The following is a 12,483-nucleotide window of genomic DNA, read 5'->3' as shown; positions in this document are numbered from 1 at the left end:
GAGAGCCTTGCGGTTGTGGGCGGTGCAATTGCCGTACCAGGCGGTGATACAGCCCGACAGGATGCTCTCATTTGTGCACCTGTAAAAGTTAGTGAGGGTTTTCGGTTACAAGCCACATTTTTTCAGCCTCCCGAGGTTGAAGAGGTGCTGTTGCTCCTTCTTCACCACACTGTCTGTGTGCGTGGACCATTTCAGTTTGTCGTGATATGTACACTTTCCACCTTTCCACCTTCTCCACTGCTGTCCCGTCGATGTGTATAGGGGGGTGCTCCCTTTGCTGTTTCCTGAAGTCCACGATCAGCTCTTTTTGTTTTCCTCTATGCCAAGGGGAGGGGCTGACTACAAAGCTACTTCTCCCTTAGTTCCAGGAGAAACAAAGCCTTGATCTCTCTATCTGGAGCAGAAGAATACTGAAACTTTTGATGCGCGTCATTGAAATGCTTTGTGGATGCTGCTTGCAAACACACGTGTGTCAAACATTTACCTTTCAACTTCTCCGCTGATGCACTGGTCCCAGTGACTGGGTCAGGGTTGTGTGTTCGATTCCCATGGGGGGGCAGCACGAAAAAAAGGATGACAATGTATTCACTCACAACTGTAAGTGGCTCTGGATAAGAGCACCTGCTTAATGTAACGTTTGAGGTTGCGGGAGTCAGAGAGAGGGGAAGACATGAACGGAGACCCACAAACACAAGGGGGGAACCTGACGAGACAAAGCATGAATTTCAATTTGTGCGTTCCATCTCTCCTGTAGTGCTTGTTGCAGCAAAGCAAATGAGCAGCATGTCAGGGAGGGTTATGAAGACGGGTAGCCCAAATTTGTGGCGGTAATCAAAGGCTTTTGAAACGGATGGATTGAAATCGGCACTTTCATCTGTTGATATTGCTTTTTGAGTCAAAGTGTGACTAAAGAGAGCATAAGCTCAAAGTTTTGTTTAATGAAAAGGGGATTATAAAGATTTGAGTCAGTGAGTCGAGTTGTAGTCTCTCCGAAAATATTTCACTGAATAATTTGTTTTGGTTCTTATATCCAGCTTGATCTATTTTCCTTTTTGAAAATTAAGCCATCATAATGCATTTTATAAGCCCTACATAGATGGTTCACAACTCATTTATAAGCAAATGTCATACTGAAGAGAGTGTAAAGTCAATACAGTATGTAGGTTGCTCTGCCAAATGTAACATAACCACGATGGCATACCCTCACAAAGCTGTGCTTCACAAAGGGTGAGCAATGCTATCTTTGATTATAGCAATTGTGTGACTCATGCTCCAGTCCTTTTCTTTAGATCTGACAATCTTTCTTATTCTGTCTCTCTCTCTCTATCTCCTCCCAGAACCGCTTCCACTTGCAGATGGTTACGCGGATCCCCCCGTCAGGCCTGTCAGAGCTGCTGCTGACTATTCTCCAGCGGAGTGGCTGGCAGGAGGGCATGGCTGTGCTGTGCCAGGGCTGGGAGGAGGCTGGCCTGCTGGAACTACTGGAGCTCCAGAGCCGCCTTGGCTGGGGCGCCACCCGCTGGCACCTCCGAGCCCTCCTCAATCTCACCCGGGCCGGGCCCACAAAATCCGAAATCCAGGACTTCCTTTCGGAACACTTCCGGGGACAGGGGCCAAGTCAGATCCTGCCACCGGCCGCGGTACTGCTGTTCGGGGCCGACCCAGAGTGTGCAGCGGCGGTGCTGCGGAGCGCCCAGGACTTGGGGCTGACGCTGCCCACAGTGCACTGGGTGCTGGGCTACCCGCTGAGCCCCGACACCCTGCACTCCATCGGCCTGCCCCTGGGGCTGCTGGCCTACGGTGAGGTGGAGCGCAAGCCGCTGGACTTCTACATCCGCGACGCGCTGCAGCTGGTGGGCCAAGCTGTGGCAGCAGCCACAGTCGTGCGTCCCGACCTGGCGCTCATCCAGAACATGGTCAACTGCTACGACAAGCCCAACAAGCACGAGGTGCCCTCGTCCGGACAGTACCTCGCCAGGTAAACCTGGTTTACTTTTAACCTTTGACTCACAAAGTCTCTGGAGGTTTGAAGGATTATTTTACACACATGCACACACTCACATTAAGTTTGAGATCACTTTATTGGTCAATTGCACACAGCGTCCAACTGAAATTTGACTTCCGCTTTTAACCCAACCCCTCCGAAAGACACACATAAATACACCGAATTTGGAGAGGAGCGGGGTGCTGCCACACTGGGCACCCAGAGAGCTGTTGTTGTGGGGGGTTAAGTGCCTTGCTCAAGGGCACAACGGCAGACAATGGCATCTAGGATTTAATACCAGCAACCCACCGGTTGCTAGCTCTCTTCCTACCAGATTTTTCCTGTCGGACCCGGGATTTGAACCGGTTGCTGGCTTGCCTCTCTAACCGCTGGGCTACCTGCCGCATACATATATATTGTACATACAGTGCCTTCGGAAAGTATTCAGACCCCTTTACCTTTTCCACATTTTGTTACGTTACAGCCTTACTCTGAATTGGATTAAAACAAAAATGTTCCTCAGCAATCTACACACATTACCCCAAAGTGACAAGGTGAAAACTTTTTTTTTGTGCAAGTTTATTACAAATAAAAAACAGAAATACCTTATTTACATACGTATTCAGACCCTTTGCTATGAGACTTGAAATTGAGCTCAGGTACATCCTGTTTCCATTGATCATCCTAGAGATGTTTCTACAACTTGATTGGAGTCCACCTGTGCTAAATTCAATTGATTGGACATGATTTGGAAAGGCACACACCTGACTATATAAGGTCCCACAGTTAACAGTGCATGTCAGAGCAAAAAAAAAGCCTTGAGGTCGAAGGAATTGCCTGTAGAGCTCCGAGACAGGATTGTGTTGAGGCACAGATCTGGGGAAGCATACCAAAACATTTATGCAGCATTGAAAGTCCCCAAGAACACAGTGACTTCCATCTTTCTTAAATGAAAGACGTTTGGAACCACCAAGAACTCTTCCTAGAGCTGGCCGTGTGGCCAAACTGAGCAATCGGGGGAGAAGGGCCTTGGTCAGGGAGGTGACCAAGAACCCGATGGTCACTCTGACAGAGCTCTAGAGTTCCTCTGTGGAGATGGGAGAACCTTCCAGAAGAGCAGCACTCCCCCAATCAGGCCTTTATGGTACACTCTAAAAATAAAATGTTCCTGGAGTATCCTTTAGGGGTTTAGGGGAACCCCTATAAGTTATTCTAAGTATCCCTTTTAATGGATCCTCGAAGAACGTTTTGAAGAACGTTTTGAGGTTCATTTTTGGACTACCCCCCCTGTTATTATTATTATTATTAATGATAACAATATGCATAACAATAACACAATCTTTTAGTTCTCAGTGTTTAATTATGATTTTAGTGGCAAAAATCCAAATATGAGGTAAAGGCCCAGCAGAGCCCCAATTCCAATGGCTATATCCTCTGCTGTGTTGATGTTCTCCATTTAAAAAATACATGTAAAGAATTGGTCACATGCACATATTTAGCAGATGTTATTGCAGGTGTAGCAAAATGCTTATGTTCCTAGCTCCAACAGTGTAGTAGTAGCTAACAATTCACAACAATACACAAATCTAAAAGTACAAGAATGGAATGAAGAAATATATAGATATTAGGACGAGCAATTTCAGAGTGACATTTATTAAATACAGTAGAATAGAATTCAGTATATACATGTGAGATGAGTAAAGCAGTATGTAAACATTATTAAAGTGACTAGTGTTCCATTATTAAAGTGGCCAGTGATTCCAAGTTTATGTATATAGGGCAGCAGCCTCTAAGGTGCAGGGTTGAGTAGCCGGGTGGAAGCCGGCTAGTGATGGCTGTTTAACAGTCTGATGGCCTTGAGATAGAAGCTGTTTTTCAGTCTCTCGGACCCAGCTTTGATGCACCTGTACTGACCTCGCCTTCTGGGTGAAAGCAGGGTGAACAAGCAGTGGCTCGGGTGGTTATTGTCCTTGATGATCTTTTTGGCCTTCCTGTGACATCGGGTGGTGTAGGTGTCCTGGAGGGCAGGCAGTGTGCCTGCGGTTCCAGGCGGTGCAGTTGCCTTACCAGGCGATACAGCCCGACAGGATGCTGTCAATTGTGCGTCTGTAAAGGTTTCTGAGAGTCTTAGGGGCCAAGACAAATTTCTTAATCCATAGCCAGTATGATTTTGCAGTGCATGGTGATCGAACAGGTTTCTTGTTATATTCATCCGCGGTGTAGGGAGGGTGGAGTCTGTCAATCCCCCAAAACGTAATTAACAAAACATGGTTTTCATACACATACCTTGTCCATAATGTAGAGGCCTCTGGGATATTCATTGAATAGGTAAGGGAGGATGGTAAATGTGCATAACATACCAATACCAATTGACATACCTTTGTATGCCTCCTTGTCTCTATACCTGCAGACACAGACACCAAAGTGAGCAGTTCAGTCATGTGCACCCAATACAGACAGCCTTCAACATATTCTCATAGCCTACATATGTGTAGCTCCTTGTTGATTAATATCCATTGAACTGTGTCCATTTTCTGTTTTAGAAAGATTTGCACAAATATGAAAAGATAGATGGTTTCACCATAAAACAATATAAATTTAGATCATACAAGGGACAAACCTTACCTTAAATTGAGGAGATCTTTACATTTTTCAGTTAAGTACCTGCACCTGCTGTTCTTTCAAATTAAAATCCAAATGTTTATGTTTGGCAGTTAGGTTCCTGCAAGAACCCACACCAACTAAGGAGCTTCCTCGATGAACCCCACCTCCTATGGGGTTCTTGGAAGAACCTTTTGGGGGCCATTTTCAGTGCCTAGAACCATAAGGTACTTAGAAGAACCCGTTTTGAACTCATAAGTGTAGATTGGCCAACTGGAAGCCACTCCTCAGTAAAAGGCACATGACAGGCCGCTTGGAGTTTGACAAAAGGCACGTAAAGACTCTCAGACCATGAAAAACAAGATTCTCTGAAATGATGAAACCAAGATTGCACTCTTTGGTCTGAATGCCAAGCGTCACGTCTGGAGGAAACCTGGCACCATTCCTACGGTGAAGCATGGTGGTTACAGCATCATGCTGTGGGGATGTTTTTCAGCAGCAGGGACTGGGAGACTAGTCAGGACCGAGGGAAAGATGAACGGAGCAAAGTACAGAGAGATAATTTATGAAAACCTGCTCCAAAGCACTCAGGACCTCAGACTGGGGCGAAGGTTCACCTTCCAACAGGACAATGACACTAAGCACACAGCCAAGACAACGCAGGAGTGGCTTCAGGATAAGTCTCAATGTCCTTGAGTGACCCAGCCAGAGCCCAGACTTGAACTCGATCGAACATCTTTGGAGAGACCTGAAATTAGCTGTGCAGCAACGCTCCCCATCCAACCTGACAGAGCTTGAGAGAATATACAGAGAAGAATGGGAGAAACTCCCCAAATACAGGTGTGCCAAGCTTACAGCGTCATACCCAAGAAGACTCGAGGCTGTAATCGCTGCTAAAGGTGCTTCAACAAAGTACTGAGGAAAGGGTCTGAATACTTGTGATATGTGACATTTCAGTTAAACATTTTATTTATAAATTAGCAAAAATGTATAAAGCCTGTTTTTGCTTCATCATTATGGGGTATTGTGTGTAGATTGATGAAGAAAAAAAACATTTAATCAATCAATCACAAAATGTGGGTATGTCAAGAGGTCTGAATACTTTCCAAATGCACCGTACATACGTACATAAATACGTAGTCTTACATCTCCTCCTTTTAGCCAAGTTGTGTCTGAATATAATGTTTTTGGGTCCATATTATTATAATGGACTTGGTAAGTGCTATAGACAGTTGAGCAGTGGTTCTTTCCCAGTGTTTGCATAAGTCTGCAAATAGGCCTATCTCTTGCTGAGGTCAGACTGCTAGTCACCCCTAACCACAGAGCAGCTCCTAACCACAGAGCAGCTCCTCCAAACACAGCGATAGATGCAGCCTCCTGTGTATGGAGTGAGGCTAAAGTGTGTTTGTACACGCACACACGCACACACTTAATACTCTCTCTCACACACATACACACAGACAGATGCTCACACACGCACACACTCTCTCTCTTCCTGTCACACACACACACACACACACACACGCACACACACGCGTGTGCGCACGCACACCCAGCTGGAATACAAAAATGAAGTGGAGGAGGGTAGAGCTTTAAGCTTTATTCATGGGTTCCAGTCAGTTGCCTCCCCAACAGGGGAGCCAGCCAGCCAGGCAGGCAGGCTTCCTTATCAAAAGAGCCCACAGCCCTTTTTGCCTCTCAGTGGCTCAGAGCAGAGCGACAGCAGCACACAGCTTTACACCCGCTGTATCTGCCATGGACCAGAGTAACAACAGCTGCGCAAGCTAGCCATGCAGACAGTGTCTCAGCACAAAAACACAATAGGATGAGCTACAATTGGGCCCAATTGTACCCCGACTCAGCTAAAACATGTTGGAAAAAATAATATAGTGGAAATTATGAAGGAAATAAGTGGTGGCGGCTGGACTGCTAGAGTACTGGTGTATCGCATTTATTCATTGGCCTAAAAAGGCAAGCCATTTTCCCGTGGTGAGCAGTAAGCTTCAAGAGTAGAGTTTGTTGCCTGGGGCTTCAACACAGAGGAGAATGATTACAACATTACGGCGTCTCCGCGTATGAGAAACATTTTGGAAATCACCCCATTATAACTATATTCAGTTCTACCAGGTCATTTAAGAGGGCCATCAAATGAATGGGATTGCACTGGGTGCCTAGTGCCTAGTAAAGATCGACGATGTCAAGCTTACGATGACGTTTTGCTCAGGAACAACTCCATGATGAAGTGTCATAATCATGATGGCACTTAGACACATAACAGCTACATAACAGAACAGCTATTAGAGAGAAGAGGGCTTCGGGGGAGGAAGGAATGGAATATGAGAGAAATGCATGAGGGATGGTAGTGAGTAAAGAGAGGAGCTGTAGAGAAACCCAGAAGGTACAGGTTGGGGGGGGCTTTTAAGTAATTACAACCTGTACCTACTGGTAAAGAGAAACGCATAGCCTTTCAATGTAATGATGTAATGGCATTCAGCTCCTTTTCCCTCTTGTGGGACTGAGGTGGGGGGCTATATAGGCTGAGATAGGGAGAAATGAATTACCTAAAGGTATGGAGCCTAATGACCTTTTTCTGATTCATCCATCCCTCTGCCTTTTTCTGATTCATCCATCCCTCTGCCTTTTTCTGATTCATCCATCCCTCTGCCTTTTTCTGATGCATCCATCCCTCTGCCTTTTTCTGATTCATCCATCCCTCTGCCTTTTTCTGATTCATCCATCCCTCTGCCTTTTCTGATTCATCCATCCCTCTGCCTTTTTCTGATTCATCCATCCCTCTGCCTTTTTCTGATTCATCCATCCCTCTGCCTTTTCTGATTCATCCATCCCTCTGCCTTTTTCTGATTCATCCATCCCTCTGCCTTTTTCTTTTCGATGGAAGGAGTTCAGCAGCGGTCACGCGGCGCCACCTCTATTATTAATGGCCGCACACATTCCTCACGACTCAACATGACTGTCACAACTGCCCTTAGCCAATGGGATTGGCTGGATCTGAATTGCCTGAAGTGACCCCTTCGCTAGGCTAAGCTAAACCCATATGCCGTAACTAATTGGAGGGCTAGTGGATTTTAAAAAGTCATCAACTCTTGTTTTGAGGGTGAAATTTCAACCCAATGATTGTTATCATTGTAACCAATTTTCGACTTAGACAAACCATGTATAAAAAATGTTGAATTTTTACCTTTGTAACAATTTCAGATGTTCAACGTTATACCAACTATAAAACACAAACAACAAACAATAGGTTCGGCAGTACCTCCTATTGGAGAATTGATCTACAGCTATTAATTTGGTCTGCCATCCAGGGTTTTAACCAAGCCCAGCTTTTATATTTGTCGCTGACTACTACCAATGTGTTATCGTGAGAATGATTGTTGAGAGACCTCTTAATACCTAAATATGTTCACCGTTGCTACCGAAGTCATTCCTAAAGGTAGGCTTAACAGAGAACCAGACACATCTATCCAAGCAGAAGACGCATCTCCTTCAAATGTTGATATTTGGTTGCGCTGACAACCAAACACAATTCAATATCCAGTTTGTCTACAAATGAATGATTGATATGTTGGATTCACGTCTCCAGCTCAACCAAATATCAAAGTTAAAGAAAGTTGAAGAAACTAAAATCAAATCAAACTTTAAATGCACTTTAACAAATGACCTGAATCAAATAAAATCAAACTTAATTTAAAGTACAATTTAAAGTTTGATTAGATTAGATTTAGTACTATCCTTAAACTTTTTTGGGGTTGAGATCGAGACGCGAATCCAACATGTCAGTGATTCAATTGGTTGTCAACGCAACCAAATATCAACACTTGAAGGAGATGTATCTTCTGCTTGGATAGTTCCATCTGTGCCACTTAGTCTGGTTTGTCTTCAAATTAATCATTGATATGTTGGATTCACATCTCCATCTCAACCAAAAATCTAAGTTAAAGAACAGGCCTAAATCAAATCACCTTTGATTCTTATTTGAGATGGAGATGTTTTTTTAATTTTTCCTTTATTTAACTAGGCAAGTCAGTTAAGAACAAATTCTTATTTTCAATGGCGGCCTAGGAACAGTGGGTTAACTGCCTGTTCAGGGGCAGAACGACAGATTTGTTCCTTGTCAGCTCGAGGGATTGAACTTGCAACCTTTTGGTTACTAGTCCAACACTCTAACCACTAGGCTACCCTGCCACCCCTGATGTGAATCCAACATAAATGATTCATTTGTAGATAAACTTGTTGACGTCCAAACAATTCAAAATCACTTTGCAATCCAGTAAATAGCCTATTGACTTGTTGACAAGTTAACAAATGGTATGTTGGATTCACGTCTCCAACTAAACCAAACATCTAAGTTAAAGAATAGGATTAAGCCAGTGGCTCAGATGAAACTATCCTCCATTGTCAACCAAACACAATTCAATCATCTTTTTCTAGTACAGGAAATAGCCTAAAGTTAAGACTATCTTACAAACTAATGTAACAGTATTTATTCAACATTTTGAGGCTAGACTAATGTAACTATAAACGTCTTCTTATGTAATCATAGAAATTGCATGTTCAATATAGCATGCAAATGTCGCAGATCTTGAAGGTCTTGAACAGCATTGATCACTTGCACCATGTACATTAATTTCATGTAATCTCAACTGCAATCCAGGTCATATGGTTGTGCACAGTGATAACACATTAAGTTGTTGCATAAATGCAAATATCACACATTGTATTCCCATTTAAACTTTGTTGTGCTTTTAAAACGGTTGAAAGTGCAGCTAACACGTTTAGAGGACATCTAAACCAAAAATCAGACATTGTTCTTCCATTGGAAATTGGCGTTGCTTTTAAATGGTATAAAGCACAGCGATAACACGTTGGGAATTCAACAAACCTCTGGCTGTCTTTTTGAGTGAGCGAATAAAGTTGGAAATCTCATTGTTCAATGTCTCAACCAAATAGGACACACGTTCCCACATAGAAAGGATGTGGCGTTCCCCGTGGGACACAACATTTTTCTTGACAAAGCTGAGCCTAGAGTTTACAGTCTGTGAGGAGGCCCAAAGTGTGACAGGCAGAAAACAGCTAATCCTAGCCACGGGGAAAACATCTAGCTGTCAGTCAGGGTTGTGATGATACACTGTTGGCCTTGCTGCAGGTGCAGGGTGGATTCGTTTGGCTTCAATAGATGCCAATCCGGGTTTTGACATGTTGTACTACAGTACCGGTGTCTGTCTAGACTGTGCTGCAGGTCAGATGTGTCACTGTCTGCTATGCAGTTCACGGTCCATCCATTTTGTACAGTAAGTTTAAAACTGTACAGTCTGACTCACTATCCCTCTGGCAAGAAGCTATTGGAGTCCATACATGCCCCTCCCCCCACCACACCATAAGAAATCATCTATGGGAAACACTGGTGATTTATTATGCGCTGGCGTCGGACTCTCACAAGTGCATGCAATAAATAGTCTGAATCTAATGTGATCTCCTCTGGCCCATAGATTCCTGTCTAACACGTCGTTCTCGGGGCTGACAGGGCCGGTGTCGGTGCAGAGGAACCTGTCCCGGGTTCTCACCTCTCAGCGCTTCCACATCTGGAGCCTGCGGCGGGATGCGGTGGGCCAGCCCACCTGGGTGACGGTGGGCAGCTGGGAGGGGGGCCGCCTGAAGGTGGAGGACCAGAGCCTTTGGCAGGGTCCCAATGGCAAGGGCCACGACCGGGGGGAGGGCCAGAGGAGTGGGGGCCGGTGGCAGCCAGGCATGCCTGTGGCAGACAGCCGGGTGCGGGTAGTTACCCTGGTGGAGCACCCCTTTGTATTCACGCGGGAAGTCGATGAGGACGGGAACTGCCCGGCGGGACAGTACTGCCTGGACGCAGGGACGAACAGCTCGGACATGCTGGAGAGCTACTTCAGCGAGCGTGCCTCGGGAAACTCTACCTTCCTGCCCACGGACTACAGCAAGTGTTGCTACGGATACTGCATTGACCTGCTGGAGAAACTGGCCGAGGACTTGCGCTTTGAGTACGACCTGTACATCGTGGGTGACGGGAAGTATGGAGCGTCGAAGAGCGGCCGCTGGACAGGGCTGGTGGGCGACCTGCTCAATGGCGTGGCCGACATGGCCGTCACCTCATTCAGCATTAACTCAGTACGTAGCCGCGTCATCGACTTCACCTCGCCCTTCTTCTCCACCTCACTAGGCATCCTGGTGCGCAGCAAGGACACAGCGGCGCCCATTGGCGCCTTCATGTGGCCCCTTCACTGGTCCATGTGGGTGGGTATCTTCGTGGCACTGCACATCACCGCCCTCTTCCTCACCCTCTACGAGTGGAAAAGCCCTTTTGGCATGACGCCACACGGACGCAACCGCCTGCGGGTCTTCTCCTACTCGTCGGCGCTCAACCTGTGCTACGCCATCCTGTTCGGCCGCACAGTCTCCAGCAAGACTCCTAAGTGCTGGACGGGTCGGTTTCTGATGAACCTGTGGGCCATCTTCTGCCTGCTGGTGCTGTCCAGCTATACAGCCAACCTGGCCGCCGTCATGGTCGGCGAGAAGACCTTCGAGGAGCTCTCGGGGATCCACGACGCCAAGGTGAGACCCACACTTAATAGTTATTTTAATGTTGTCTGTAATTATTTATTTTGATTATTAACTCTTTCCCCTCTCTTTCCCCCATCCCAATCTCCCTCTCTTCCCCTCTCCCTTCCTCCTCCCTCTTTTCCTCCCTAGCTCCACCATCCGTCCCATGGTTTCAGGTTTGGGACGGTGAGGGAGAGCAGTGCCGAGGAGTACATGAAGAAGAGTTTCCCAGAGATGCACGAGTACATGAGGCGCTACAATGAGCCCACCACACCTGATGGAGTGTCCACCCTCAAGTAAGAGATCAAAACATATACAACCCCACTCATGGAGAACTACAGATTGCGCAAGATTTGTTCCAGGCCTACACTCACATAGCCGATTCAGCTAATCAAGGTCCTGATGAGCAGCTGCTTCTGAAGTAGGTTTCCAAGAGTAGGATTGTCCACAGCACTTCTGCTCTATAGCCAAATAAATGCTATTTATTTAACTAGGCAAGTCATTTAAGAACAAATTCTGATTTACAATGACAGCCTACCGGGGAACACTGCCTTGTTCAATGGCAGAACAACAGATAATTACCTTGTCAGCTTGGGGATTCAATCCAGCATCCTTTCGGTTACTGGCCCAACACTCTAACCACTAGGCTACCTGCCACCCCAAATTCTTGTGAGTGCTTATAAGCATTGTTGAAGTTATTTGTCTAGAGGTGGATAAAGTAGAACACAGAGTAGATAGATACTTTCTCTTTCTACTCTGTCAAGAAAGAGTTTTGAATTCTCTGTCTTCCTCTCTCCCTCCTACGGGAGAAGTGTTTGTTGTGGTTCTCAGACTTAAGTCTGTCATCCAGGCAGGCAGAAGAGAAAGGCAATGGAGAGGAGAGCCCAGTGGTATTGCTTCAAAAAAAAGATGAAATGTGAAAGGGAGCAAACACAAACAAAATGGCTCTCTACACAGGGTTGAACTTCAGGTGGATGAAAGAGGTTATAGTTCAATTCAAACGAGGAGAGAGAAGACAGCTGGCATTTGAGCGTGTGTGTGTGACTGTGGAATGTGGATCCGCCTATCTTTGCTTTGTTAGATCTTTTGACTATGCTAGCCAGTAGCCATATACAGATATTTTTTTGTATTGTGTTGCAAATACTTACTTTTAAGGGCAAATCCCTTTGAATACACTTTTTGACAGCACCCCTTTTCATTTGAACGAAACCTTCTATACATATTTACCCATTATAGAAGTGGTCAGAAAGTGAGTTTTTGGATCTGAATGCCAAAACATTGAAGAGATAAAGGTGCTCAAAGTTTACCTA

General features: G+C 45.5%; 1 protein-coding gene across 4 annotated transcripts in view; it reads left to right on the top strand.

Moving 5' to 3' along the window:
* grin3bb (glutamate receptor, ionotropic, N-methyl-D-aspartate 3Bb) overlaps positions 1-12,483 on the top strand; it is a 105,958-nt gene that overhangs the window by 71,341 nt on the left and 22,134 nt on the right. For all 4 annotated transcript variants that reach the window (XR_006083436.1, XR_006083437.1, XM_024421098.2 and 1 more), the window contains exons 2-4: positions 1,338-1,978; positions 10,093-11,185; positions 11,324-11,469. Coding sequence is in view for 2 of the 4 variants with exons in the window: in XM_024421098.2 (XP_024276866.1) it covers positions 1,338-1,978; positions 10,093-11,185; positions 11,324-11,469 (1,880 nt within the window). In the remaining 2 variants the exon portion in view is untranslated. The remainder of the gene's footprint in view (positions 1-1,337; positions 1,979-10,092; positions 11,186-11,323; positions 11,470-12,483) is intronic.

Source organism: Oncorhynchus tshawytscha, linkage group LG05 (genome assembly GCF_018296145.1).
Source record: "Oncorhynchus tshawytscha isolate Ot180627B linkage group LG05, Otsh_v2.0, whole genome shotgun sequence".
NCBI classification, from domain to species: domain Eukaryota; kingdom Metazoa; phylum Chordata; class Actinopteri; order Salmoniformes; family Salmonidae; genus Oncorhynchus; species Oncorhynchus tshawytscha.
This window is presented reverse-complemented; position numbering and strand designations above follow the sequence as displayed.